The sequence below is a fragment of the Daktulosphaira vitifoliae genome, unplaced genomic scaffold (assembly GCF_025091365.1).
Source record: "Daktulosphaira vitifoliae isolate Bord-2020 unplaced genomic scaffold, ASM2509136v1 Scaffold_1, whole genome shotgun sequence".
NCBI lineage: Eukaryota > Metazoa > Arthropoda > Insecta > Hemiptera > Phylloxeridae > Daktulosphaira > Daktulosphaira vitifoliae.
The window spans coordinates 34,040,642-34,054,049 of record NW_026099572.1 but is presented as its reverse complement, the minus strand read 5'-3'; the positions used below and the strand labels follow the sequence as shown (position 1 = coordinate 34,054,049).

The window sequence follows — 13,408 nt, the reverse complement described above, 5'->3', positions numbered from 1 at the left end:
ATTATGAATTAAATATAGTTACTTTTAATTATATTTATGACTAATAGTAACTACCACTGACGAATCCAATATATTTCATTGGGGAGGGGCTTATGCTAAAATAATTTTTTGGCCATATTTTATCTAAATTTTAGGTTTAATATGAACCACGGGGGAGAAGAGATTAGCCCTTTTAGCTTCCTCGGTATGATCATGAGAAAGTAATTTCTCGTGTTTATAGTATAAATAGGAACACTGCATTATCAAAACTACATGAGGTTCATCAAATTATACTATTAATACCGACATAAAAAATACATATATATTCTTCAATCAAAATTATATAATTAAAATATACCTCTCACAAAAGTGATTGCAGCACGACAACCTTTAACGAGCGTACTGCATCAATATAGTGCATTAGGTCTTGAATTTTTTTTTTAATTTGATAATTTGTTATCTATTATGATAATCTGAAATTATTTATACAACTTATCTCCATTAGTAAACTCGAAAAAACAACTTTTATAAACCGTTTGATAATACAATACGCCAGTTTATCAATACACGGAAATTTTCGTCATATTATTTGTATACAATAGAACAACGTGTGATGATATTGGATTTCTTTTTAAATTATCTGGTTAGTTTTTAATTTTATAAATTTAATATTTATACTCGTGTATTGCTCATTTTTATAGTTTGTGTAAATGAGGTCTATTCAGACGTGTTCGTTTTCACAAAGTTGAAAAATAAATCATGATTTCACTAAAACCAGATATTCTAAATCAATTAACGGAATCCAATGAAAAACCATTGGTGGTGCGTATTGACCAAGTGCTAGGCCGTGGTACGTTTAGTACGGTGTACAGGGCTCAAATTACACAAAATGATAATTCAAATGTTACCGAATACGTGGCACTTAAAGTATTGAGACTTAAGAATGAAAAATCCAACGGCCAAGATAGTAAAAATATTATAAGCAAAGTTAAATATGGAGGTATAATAGATGCCGAACATCGAGATTGTATTAATGAAATAGTTAATCTTAAGGTATATAAAACACAATATTTGCTATTTAATAATTAAATAATAACTCTGAAAGACTATAAAATACTTTTTTTACGATGCAATCGATTAAATTGTATAAAATCCAAATAAATTATTATCAAAACCATAATCGCTACTAAAAAATATTCGAAATCAAAATTCTCTTCGAAAACAAGTCTTATTGGCTCCAATAGATTGAATCAATCTGAATGAAATATAAGTTTAACGTGTTGTATAAATTGCACATTACATTCGACAAATAAATTACGTTAATTTCAATAATCAACTCGACTCAATTTCAAATACTTTAGGATTTTAAATACAAAATCGTGTATATTTACTATTTTATTTTCACAGAAACTTGATCATCCTAATATCGTGCGTCTTTTGTGGTGGGATTATGTTCCAGCTGGAAATGAAGGGGAAGCCCTTTTGAAAATTGCCACCGAACTGGCCACGGGTGGAGATCTGCGACGTATGGTCCATGAACATTATGCTGCTGGTGTTCTCGTTAAAGAAGCTACTGTATGGTCATGTACAGTTCAATTGTGTGCCGCCCTTCAACATATGCACGAAGCCGGTATAATGCATCGAGGTAATTATAACGCCATTTTTTTTTTAACAATTATTTCATTGATGTCAATTTTTAAATAGACATAAAACCAGCTAATATATTCGTGTACAACGTATATGATGTATACGAGGACGCTGACAATGATTCTGACTTAGGTTGCGACGACGATAAATTACATCGCCGGTGGGCCCAAGCTACTTTAAAACTGGGTGACTTCGGTTTCAGTAAAGGTTTTAGGCCACACAACGGTGACTCATTTGGTTTGCGGTCGGTCCTGGGATCTCCTCTTTACATGAGCCCTGAGCGCTTACGACAAGTTGACGGATGTGCTCAAGGAAATGACCAAGAAGATTCTGGTACATATTATGCTGATAGCGATATGTGGTCAGCGGCATGTTGTGTTTACGAAGTAAAAAATTATTATTTTGAATTTAGTTTACAAGATAGACATTTAGGATATTTGGAAATATCTTGGGGACATTTTCATATTTCTCTGTTAAAATCTAAATTTCTCATTATCGTATTTGGAACATTTGCCCGGGATAGTTCAAAGTATTTTACTACACAGTGCAAAATGTTGGATACCTTTTTTTGAATTTCACGACGAGCAATTATAAATTTTATTTTTTCTCATTATTTATTATTTTTGATAAAAAAAGTCAAAAAATGTAAATTTGACCCTCAATGTAAAAATATTTGTTATTAGCTTACAAAAAAATGTCTATAAATTACCTAATGTTGGAATCAGAATTTTCTAGTGAATGTGCGCAATGGATGAATAGTTAAAAAATTCAATAATATAATGTATAATATCATTAACTACACTCTATATAATATATAATATAAGGTTATGAATATTATTAATTACAACATGCCACAATCAGGTTACAAAATGTTAAAAAGATAAAAACTTAGATTGATTTACTAGTGATATAAAAAAATGATCACTTATGGCTAATTATTTAATATTAAAATCATATTACAAATATTAAGTTAAGACTAACAAATTATTAAAAATGTTTAACTTAATAAGCCACAAAAAAAAAAAAAACTAAAAAGTCGCAGATACGTATTTCGTATTATGTTACCATTATGAACGCTAAATAAATACTGTTTAATTTAAACAGTATTATTAGCGATATTCAGATTTTAAATAATTCTGAAATTTTTATTTAAAGTAAATTGTTGTATAAAACTAATTTTTATTTTCGATGTTTAGTTGGCTGCTTTACAAGCGCCTTTTCATTTGAATGGCTCTCTAGATATGAATTTGATGATGAACCGCATAGTTAACGGATTTTATCCACCTATCCCTTGTGATAGTTATTCACCGCAGGTAAATTTAATTATATTAAATTTTCATTGATAAATTTTTATATTTATATGATTCCAAATAGAAAACACTATATTATAAGAACAATTCTATATAATTTTTAAATTCATTTTATTATGTTTTATAAATACGATTTTTTTTAATACTCATTAGTTTTGTGTCATCTAAAGCAGTTGTGTAGTTGAGAGTATACGGCATATACCCACTACTCAAATTTCCTGTTAGTGCGTATACACATAAAATGATACGAGATAGACAGGTAAACGGTTTATATACACTTCAAGGGGCGGCCTGAGGAAAAAATACGGGTCTGATAATTATTTTATTCAGGCCATATTTAACATATATCATTCCTGACAGTGTAAGCCAGAAGGCCATTTTAGCAGTCCAGGCCAACAAAATTCTCCCGGTAGCCTAGTGGATTAGGCTGTCCTTGGCCACTTTTCAGTCTATTGTTAATTTTTTTTTCAAATTTTTGTATAATTTACTGGTCATCGTCAATGTCACGATAATCAATTATGATATTAGGTGTTCGGAATACTAGATTATTTATTTTATTTTATTTAGATATTAAGGTTGTTATCATAATTGTAAAAATCGTTGAAATATATATCCTGGGGATATGAATATTAATATTAAATTTATTAATTAATTTACGACTTCATCACAAGTGCAAAGAAACGCATTTCTGAACAGAAAATTCTCACTGTTCGAGTGAGTATATTTCGAACTCTACGATTTTTTTTATCCCGTATTAACCTCAATCTGTGATAAAAACACAAAAAAATAAATAAAACATTGTGTAATAGTTATTAAAGTGTAAATTTTATTGTGAATAAGTACAATTAAATAAACTTCTTTCGCAAATACATAATATAACGTTGGTTATTTTAAAACGATTTCAAAAGTAAAGAACCATCCAAATAAGCCCTTAGTCCCGGAATGTAATTTTAAATTCCTAAAAAAAAAGTTTACTTTCGTCAAACTAAATTTTTTTTTTTACAAAATATGATGATAACTAATCGTTAATGCATAAAGAGGTGGATTGTTATTACCTTTAAATGTACAGTTCTATTAACATTTTATTTTAAACCAATGTCGTTAAAATTTTCAAAATTTCACAATTAGTGAAAAGTTAATTGAAATATAGTGAACATATAACTGATACTGATTTATTTTTAACGTGTATTCTTTGGTGATATTAATTGAAGAGACAGAAAATGTATACTATATGAACAAAAGAAATTTATATTGCATCTACTCACTTTTCGTACACTGTTAAATACAATAACTGATAAATCATTAATTTTTAAATTTTAGATGGCACAATTTATCGATGCATGTATGGTAGTTAATCGACGTCTTCGACTAAGTGGCAGTTTGGCATTACGTCGAGCTCGTGCTGGTCTTGCGGAAACACTTCGTCGACAACAATACCGTTGTAGAATATCACGACCATCGATGACCAAGTCAAAATTCGAACAATCACCTCGAACACCTTCCAGTATGGTATCCAAAGGACGTAAATCTAGCTTACTCTTACCAGAAACTCCTCGAATGGAAAAGTTACCGCGAACAAAAGTTAATCGACTCCCGTTATCCCAACAACAACGTCCACTTGATCGCTTAACGGTTCCAAATGTGACACATTTGAAAGTTCCTCTTTAGGCGTTTTGCATTTTTAATTCATTAATTTTACTTTTTATTTCTTAATTTTTTTTTATAAATTTTACTGGAGTTAACTTTATTCATTTGTTACATTTATAACTCATTTTATATTAAACAATAGAAAAACAAACATTTTTGTAATTAAATTAAAGAAGTGTTTATTTTGTCTTATAATGTTTACTTTTGGATAATGATTATAAGTTAAATGACTATATCCCAATTTATGTCAAATTAATGTGTATTTTTGTTTTTTATTTTTTATTTATTAAATTGATGATATAAATTGTGAACATATTTTTAACAAATTCTTTATAAAAGTTAAAACACTTTAAAATGCAAAATCCTGGTTGGTTTTTATATTTTGTTTTCTCTATTGATTACCAAAAATATTGAGTATTCAAATAATATTATAGATAAAACTACCTTTACTACACTATTTATACTTAATACCAATACTTAAAAACACTAGCTGCCAAGTAATCATCAGGACACTTTTGCGTATTATTTATATTAAATTTTAGGACTCATAACCTAAATCTTTAAAAAATATCCTTTAAAAATCAATAAAAACATGCAAAAAAAACAGACATGTGACTTTTTATCCAACAATCATCTAGTTTCAAATGGAACTAATAAAAATTGCAATTAAACAAATTAAATTAACAAACAATATAAAGAATAATTATGATATATTTAACAATAAAGTATGACTAAGATAATATTTATTGTCATAGTCTTCAACATCATTACATAGTTAAAGTATTTATAAACATATGATTAAAAAGCAACATGATTATTTTACATTGTTAATAATGACTAACAATAATAATATAATAAATTATAAACTGTACAATATATAGTTAATTAATTAGGAAACAAAATACAAGAAATTATAAATATATTTAAAAAGTAGTTTAATTTATTATAAGAAATAATAAACAAAAATTATGCTAAATATGTGTGATAATAAAAATGAACTTAGTTAAAAATAAAATAATTTATACAATTACAAATTGTATTTTGAACTAATTTAATTTAAATTTATCAATTATTAATATTTATTAATATTAATTAATAATATGAAAAGCACATTAAAATATTCGTATGTTTTAAATAAATGCATGTATACATTTACTGAGATATTTAATATCTAAGATAATAAATTTGTAAATTTGAAAAATGGGTTCATAGTTTAATGTGATATTTTGTAGATATATAAATTTTCGATGAACCTAAACACCACCAAAACTCAATTTTATTGTAAAAAAAATTATTCTCTAGTTTTGAAACCTAACATAAAATTTTATATCAAAAAAGGAATGTTAAATATTTTCATAAAGCCAATCAGCAATTATTACTAATTTGTTCCTCATTTTAAAGGAATTTATAGTAAACATAATTTTAAAGATAAGAAATTATATATCCACTAAAAAACAGACAAATTTTAGTTAATTTATAAAAATTTTTAAATCAAAAACAGCAGTAAATTACTTTAGAAACATAGCTGTACAAGTTAAATTTTATGATAAAATGTAAAATAATTGAATTTAACCCAGAGGATCAATTATCAATAAAAAAACATACATTTACAACTGTCAAAGTATATCAATGTAACATAACAAGGAAAATTATAACAATAATTTTAAATAATAATTATTTGTTAAAATTTACTTTAATGTAGAGTGAAAGACTTCCATCTAAGAAATACTTAATGGTTACATAAATTAATTATTTAAAAATCTCACTATACACAGTGTAATAATGTGTAATCTAGCATTTTTAATCTTTATGGTATATTTATTAAATATTAATAAATCTTTTTAATAAAAATAACAAAAATTAACAAAACCACCATATTATACAATAAGTATAATGAATAGTTAATTAGTTGATAGTTATAATGAATAATTACACAACTAAAAATTATTGACTGACATAGGAAGACAAATTGATATTAAAGATCAAAAGTTAAATACTAATAAGAGTAGTTTATACAAACCAGTCTAAAATTAAGCATTTACAGGCTGAAATATGTTACATAAACTAGCATAGGACCCAAAACCAAATCCAATAAAACCAATTAAAATAATACTTATATCTTTAATAAACATAATCGCAAATTCTTTTCCAGAACTCTGTTCCCAAAATGTCATTAGTTCAATAATTGGCGGAAATATTAATGCTAGAGCTGAACTACTGAATGATCCAACAAGAGATATTACTGCAGACAAATTTGGGATAGCAGCTGCCAATGCAACTGTAAAACATGTACAATATTAATTACTGAAAAATTGATTAAAACCTTAAAATGTTTTAATTATTTACATGTGAGTGTTACAAGAAAAACTCGTACACAAAGTTCAGCATTACGTTGACTAGCTTGAGTATGAAAATATCCTTTAACAGCAGGCCAAATTATTCCAATAGGAACATAGAATTGAAGACCATAAGACAAAAATATTGCAAGAGCCATTGCTGCTCTAACACTCTGAGCTAAACTAAAAATATATTAAAAAATTAGTTTGATTACTAAACAATGGACACAATATATACATCATATTCAAATGATAATTTAAAAAACTTAAAAAAATGTATATATTAATATTATTTTTTAAATAAAATAATGAATTAATAGTTAAACTGTAAATTATGAGATATTTTAGATCAATAATAACAAATAATTTATGATAATCTTTATTGTTATGATAAATAAAAAAATGATATCTAATTTAATGATAAATTTTACAACATTGTTCTTAATTTTTTTAGTAAATAGAATTTTTCTCTTATTAGATAAAACATTGTTTTTATTTTTCAATATGAAAGGAACATAGCAAATATTTATTTTCCTTTGCTTTTGTAACTAGGTGAGTTCAGTGAACTACATTTGTGTGTGTATGATATAATGATAAAGTAATGATAATTTAATTTTTTTTATAACACTGTTTAATATGAGCATCAGATAATGTTATTGATATTAAAACAAACATAAAAAAAAAGTATGATTTCAATAATGTAATAATCTGTTTCAAGTTTAAAGAGATAATACTTCAAATTGAATACTTAGCCATAGTGACTTAAAAAAAATAGTATTTTTATATAACTTAAAATAAATATTATGAAATTTTGAAAAAATAAAAATAATAATTTAAATATTTTTTTTTGTTATTCAAAATAAATAATAAAAAATATGTTTTTAGCATAGTCTAAGAATGCAAAATTTGTTTAAAAAAAAATGACTAAAAAATGATTATTGAATCAAAAGTTTTTTTATATAAAAAAGTATTTATATTATTATTTATTTTATCCAACTTTTTATATAGTCTGCTACTTGGTAAAATCTCGTAAGTCATATTTTTTTAGAAAAATGTGTACATATTACTTTTTACACATATGAGTATTGAAAGAGTAAAATTTCATGTAAATGCCCAAAACTAAAAGTCGTTTTAGAATGACAAATGCAAGACTGAACATTTTTTTCTTCTATTGTAAAATTGGTATAAAATGACTTATAATATTCTTCCATGTAGCTGATGATATTAATGAGTGATACATGAAATAAATCATGTATTATAATAAGAGGACACTTACATATCTTGCCCAGGAAGATTTAATGTAATACTTCCAGATTTTACAGCATCTCCATAACGTAGATAGCCAAAAAAACCAATAGACGTATAAAGACAAGTTACAATAACCATAGCTGTATTTAATACACCTGTCCATCCACCAAATGCTTCAGGATTCAACATATTATTTTCTAGTGGTAAAATCTATATTTTATTAAAATTACAATATTTAAATGTCATTAATTTTGATTACTGTATAATACAAAAATATTTTTATCATTATACCATTCCAATCCCTTCAAAAGCATAAACAGCTGTACCAAAAAATAATGGTAACTGTTTCCAAGAAGAAAATGCTTTAACACTTGTTGTCTTAGGTAAACCTTGAAGTAGATAGAAAAATGTAATTCCTAATCCAACTATTGTAAGAACTGTAGCTAAGAGAGATGCAGGAGTCAAATATTTGAGACTTTTAACACAATTTAAAAGTACCATGGGCACCAAAAGCAACACTAAATAGGACTGCACGGACATGTAAAAGAAGTAATGACCAATTACCTAAAAATACATTTAAAGAGAATATAAAAATAATAAAATTCAGCTAATCCTAAGAAACAATTTTTAAGTATTGATTTTAAAGATTATTACATTAAGAAGTTTTTTTTAACTTTAATAAAAATATTTTAATGAAATTCAATAGTTTTCATAATCAACATACTAGTTTATGTATTTATTATTTCACTAAATAGTTTTAAATATTTTAAATAAATTTATATATAGATATATAATATTGACTAAACCATATATTTTTTTTATATATAAAATGAAATTATATTATTTATTTCTAAAAAATTAAAATTTAATTTTACCTCTTGAAGATTTGTGGCTACGAACAAAAAGTATACACAGCAAAATCCTAATTGTGTTAATACTAAAAAAATATTAACTAATTTGCCTGCCAAACGTGAAAACTTTTGAGTTTTAATTGGTCCACATTCAAATGCATATTCTGCAACATCAGGAAATGACAAAGAAGGTGTTTGAGTTCTAATGCAAAGTTCATGAGAACATCTTACCTAAAATTAATTAAAAATGTACAGTCAATATTCATGTTAATAAATAACTATTATTAGATAACAATTGTTTTGTTTAATTTTTTATGATAGGTCTTTTAAAATCTATACCATAGATGTCATATACAAAATTTAAAATATAATCTTACCAAGACATGCATACAATGTGTACAAATAGCACCTAATAAAGCTGTACAAATTAAGCCCACAAACCAACCAGAATTCCTAAATGCATCAGGCATGGCTAAAATCCCTGTTCCAATATTTCCTTTTAATAAATGTATCATTGTATCTAAATTCCTAAAAAATACAATTTAAATGTATCATATATTATAGTACTACTATAAGATGTTTAGAATCTAAATATGAAATAGACTAAAAATAATTGACCTCAAGATACTTTAACAAGGAAACATATGAAGACAGAGAGTATGAATTTTAAGTATGAATTTGTATATAATGAAACACTAAACAGTTGAAACATATTTTATTAGAGCAGGTTAAAAGTAGTTTATAATTTAAGTACAAATAAATTTTGAAAAAGGAATTTATAATATTTACATAAAATACTGTTCCTTAAGTATTAAAACAATATATAATCAAATTATATCAGTACTTTTATTCTAGTAGAGAAATAATAATATATTTTATTTATTATTATGACACTATTTTAGCATCAAATAAACTAGTAAAAAAGAGAAAAACATTTATACAAGAGGTTTTTTCTAAAAGTAGTTTTAAAAAAAAGGACGAGACTTTTTGAAATCTTTTGAATGTAGTCTTACTTATTATAAAAAGAACCATGTAATACAAAGTTAAACACCATAGCTAAAAAAAAACAATTAAGAAAAAAATTACATGATAAAATAAAATATACAGATTAATAAAATGTCTTAAAAAAAAAAAATAATAATAATAAATAAATATTTAACATTCCATGATTCATTAACCTCTGAACTTCATGTGATCATATTAACATAGAATATTATCAAACCTATAAACAATTTAAATATACTGATAAATTAACAGTTAAAATTCTAACAAACACGTGAAATTGTTCACGTGATTACATTTAATAAATTATCATGCAATTTATAAAATAGTTCAGATTAACTAAGTAATTTCAATTGTTAGCCAATAACACTAATTAGAAGACAAACATTTAATATTTAAATTAAAGGCAACATTGTAATAGTTAAAAAGTTTTATAATGTGTAATTTGTGTAGATTTGTTTTAATATATAATATTAAGATGTATTAAAATGATATTTAAGCATCAAAATACATATAACAGTCTTTAGAAATAATAACAATAAAAATATATTACTTACGATGTTGGATTTTCAATTTGACGATTTAATAATGGGTTACAATCAGATGAAATTATTATACCATCTTTTGTTTTGATAACATTAGTTGAATTAATTGAAATATCTTTTTCAGGCAACTGTTTTGATTGTGGGGAAAGACAGGTGTTTCTAAATAAAATAGTCCATATCACCATTAAAATGATTTAATTTTAAAAGTAATATGTGTATATATATATATATATATTAACAGATTTAAGTTTTTATTAGTTTCATTGTTAGAAAAATTATATAAATTTTTTATAATTTAAATTTGATATCATAATCATTAAGAATGTTTTATTAGATTTAATAATAAAACTATGAATTGGAAAAACTATTATCATACAATTGTAGAACTAAAATAGTTTGAAAAATATTTATGTAAAATATGGACTACATTTGGAACTCACCCATTATTATACATTGTAGTTGTGCCAGTTAAAAGAGGTTTATCTTCATTAACTCTAGGTGTTTGAATAGTCATTGTGTTTTGATCGCTCTAAAATATAATAATACACAGTTCAATAATTTTTGCAAATTTAAAGAAAACTAAATTTACTATCATACATCTTGCAGTATTATACTCTTTGATATTATAGCAAAAATGTTTATAAAAACCTTAATAAGCTTTCAAAGAATACAAAATTAAATTTTAATATATTTAATGTATAAAATTGTAGTAGTCAAATAAAATATGCTTTGATTTTTATTAATTTCAATAGTTCATTTTAATTTAAAAAAACATATCATGGTAAAATTAAAATAATAAAACTACCATCAATTTCTAATATAAATACATTTATATATTAAATAATTTAGTATTTATTAAATTTCATAACAAACATACTTAGTATAATATAATATTTTATTAATATTTCCAGTTTAGATTAATAATAAAATTTGTTCAGCAGTGTTCACACTTGAATGATAAATATGTGAATTAAGTATTATTTAAAATATGTAGCAGCTTTTATCTCTCATTTGTGGTATCATATTTTTATTATGTACAAATTCATTCTAATTTATAAGATTTGATAAAATATGACGCAAGCTATTATAAAACAAACATATAAACGTTTGTATTTCATGGTCATTTAATACAAGGATAAATTTATGTCAACAAATATTTCACTAAGAATTTCAGCTCATGGCACTATACTCAGACTGCTTAGAATTATTTTTTAAATAAAAAAAAACTTTAAAATATCAGAGAAGACATTAAATATTTTTAATATTCAATTTTATTTAAACTATTATATGATATAAAATTTAAAATAATTAAAATAAATATTTTTTTTTTTTAAATGTTATGTTCAAAAATTATTAATAGAAGAATTTTACTAGAAGCCATTGCTCCGTGCAAAATTCTTATTTTTTAAAACATGAAATTTAGTTTCAATTAACAAACATTAATAACATTACTTACTGCTTAATTTATATCTATCAATAGAAATGTATTGATTCAAGAAATTAATTTAAAAATGACTATAAGTATTCTTTAAGTAGAGTCAATTTAAAAGAAATGCTTAAACTCAAATTAATTTATAATAAATTAGATATATTTACAATTAATAATTAAATGAATTCTACAAAAAGCATTCAGAATTATAGGTTTAAATATGTTTTGGGAATTATGAAAACCTTATTAATTGGTTAGGGAAGTTAATTCAGATAAATTAAAATAAACAATATAATGTTATCAAGTATTATATATAAATAAAGTGTCCAAATAAGTTTAATATGCATATTAATCAATAATTATCACAAATTCAGACTAATTTTTTATTCACTTCATATTTTATAAAATTGGCAGATTAAAATATAAAAACAATTAAAAAGTCAATCTTAATTTCATTGTCATAATAACAAATTATTGTTTCTTTAAGAAATATTTTTATTTGATGAATAAGTGATTGATATCATGAACTATTCAATAATCAGATGTCAGATTATAATTATATGATTTACCTGGACTTTGGATTGTCCGTTGTTGATAACATTTTCACCATTAATTTCGACCTAATTTTATTTTAATTAAACATTAATGAGATAGTAAATTAACCTTTTTGAAAGGAATTAAATATAATGTGCACTCACAGACATGTTAGCGTGAAATCCTTAGAATATGCAATTCAAAATTTAACCATATGGGTCACTCAATTAAAAATTGTCATACATTTAAAAAAAGTTATTTTGTCCTGAACTGATACTTATAACCTGGAATACTCATATTTAACAAAGGTACAACATTTTCGAATGTATTTTATTGTATCGACACAAGTAGTTACAAGATTTTCCTTTTCCTTTTTCTAGTCTTCTGATTTCAACATAGTATTGTTCTCCTTATCATTAAGATACGATTCTCAATCAGCTGTTTGTATTTTTCTCTTTGTGTAGATACATTAAGTATATTAACACTTAGTGAAAGTATAACAGACATGGCCAAATTAACCTAACGGGAAATCGAGATTCCTGGACTATGTTATTATTTATTTTTTGGCTGTAGTCTTCAAGTTTTCTGTTGACTTCATTAACTCAATAAACTCAAGATCAATTCGATCAAGTATAACATAATTATTTGACTTGTATTTTTGATTTTCAATAATTTATCATAAACATAAATCAAATAAAATTTATTTAATAAATTAATATAGCAAAGATGTGGGAGGAACGAGCAACTTTTTTTTTTAACCTTGAGCTCTCGGTACAAGATTCCTTTTTTAATATTACGCATAAATTCTAATATAATCAATCCGCATATGCAAGTAGAATTTTTCCGGATTTTCGTTTTTTTTTTTTTTTTTTTTTAATTT

The 13,408-nt window shown here is 24.2% G+C and overlaps 2 protein-coding genes across 5 annotated transcripts; one reads left to right on the top strand and one right to left on the bottom strand.

The window, feature by feature from the left end:
- The first annotated feature begins 562 nt into the window (after positions 1 to 562).
- LOC126893500 (serine/threonine-protein kinase Nek7-like) lies at positions 563 to 4,894 on the top strand. The gene is made up of 6 exons (XM_050663783.1): positions 563 to 622; positions 681 to 1,032; positions 1,387 to 1,624; positions 1,684 to 2,012; positions 2,823 to 2,939; positions 4,257 to 4,894. The coding sequence occupies exons 2-6, from the start codon at positions 739 to 741 to the stop codon at positions 4,602 to 4,604; spliced, it is 1,326 nt and encodes a 441-aa protein (XP_050519740.1). The 5' UTR covers positions 563 to 622; positions 681 to 738; the 3' UTR covers positions 4,605 to 4,894.
- A 382-nt stretch (positions 4,895 to 5,276) lies between these two features.
- LOC126893498 (proton-coupled amino acid transporter 1) lies at positions 5,277 to 12,952 on the bottom strand. 4 transcript variants are annotated; one of them, XM_050663778.1, is made up of 10 exons: positions 12,693 to 12,952; positions 12,564 to 12,614; positions 11,006 to 11,094; positions 10,578 to 10,724; positions 9,396 to 9,546; positions 9,043 to 9,249; positions 8,459 to 8,731; positions 8,196 to 8,377; positions 6,930 to 7,102; positions 5,277 to 6,861 (listed from the first exon to the last, which is right to left on the bottom strand). In XM_050663778.1, exons 1-10 carry the CDS (start codon positions 12,696 to 12,698, stop codon positions 6,614 to 6,616), a joined length of 1,527 nt encoding a protein of 508 aa, XP_050519735.1. In that variant the 5' UTR covers positions 12,699 to 12,952; the 3' UTR covers positions 5,277 to 6,613. The 4 variants fall into 4 exon arrangements, with proteins under 4 accessions (XP_050519735.1, XP_050519736.1, XP_050519737.1 ...); XM_050663779.1 differs by lacking the exons at positions 12,564 to 12,614; positions 12,693 to 12,952 and adding an exon at positions 11,443 to 11,571; XM_050663780.1 differs by lacking the exons at positions 11,006 to 11,094; positions 12,564 to 12,614; positions 12,693 to 12,952 and adding exons at positions 10,032 to 10,074; positions 10,197 to 10,240 and having other exon boundaries at positions 10,578 to 10,700.
- Between the last annotated feature and the right edge of the window lie 456 nt (positions 12,953 to 13,408).

Coding starts and splice junctions, on each gene's coding strand:
- LOC126893500 (XM_050663783.1), top strand. CDS start 739: ATGATTTCACTAAAACCAGATATTCTAAATCAATTAACGGAATCCAAT. Junction 2,013..2,822: donor CGGCATGTTGTGTTTACGAA/GTAAAAAATTAT, acceptor TTCGATGTTTAG/TTGGCTGCTTTACAAGCGCC. Junction 2,940..4,256: donor GTGATAGTTATTCACCGCAG/GTAAATTTAATT, acceptor TTTAAATTTTAG/ATGGCACAATTTATCGATGC.
- LOC126893498 (XM_050663778.1), bottom strand. Junction 10,725..11,005: donor ACTACAATGTATAATAATGG/GTGAGTTCCAAA, acceptor TATTTTATTTAG/AAACACCTGTCTTTCCCCAC. Junction 8,732..9,042: donor TAGCCACAAATCTTCAAGAG/GTAAAATTAAAT, acceptor ATGTATTTTTAG/GTAATTGGTCATTACTTCTT.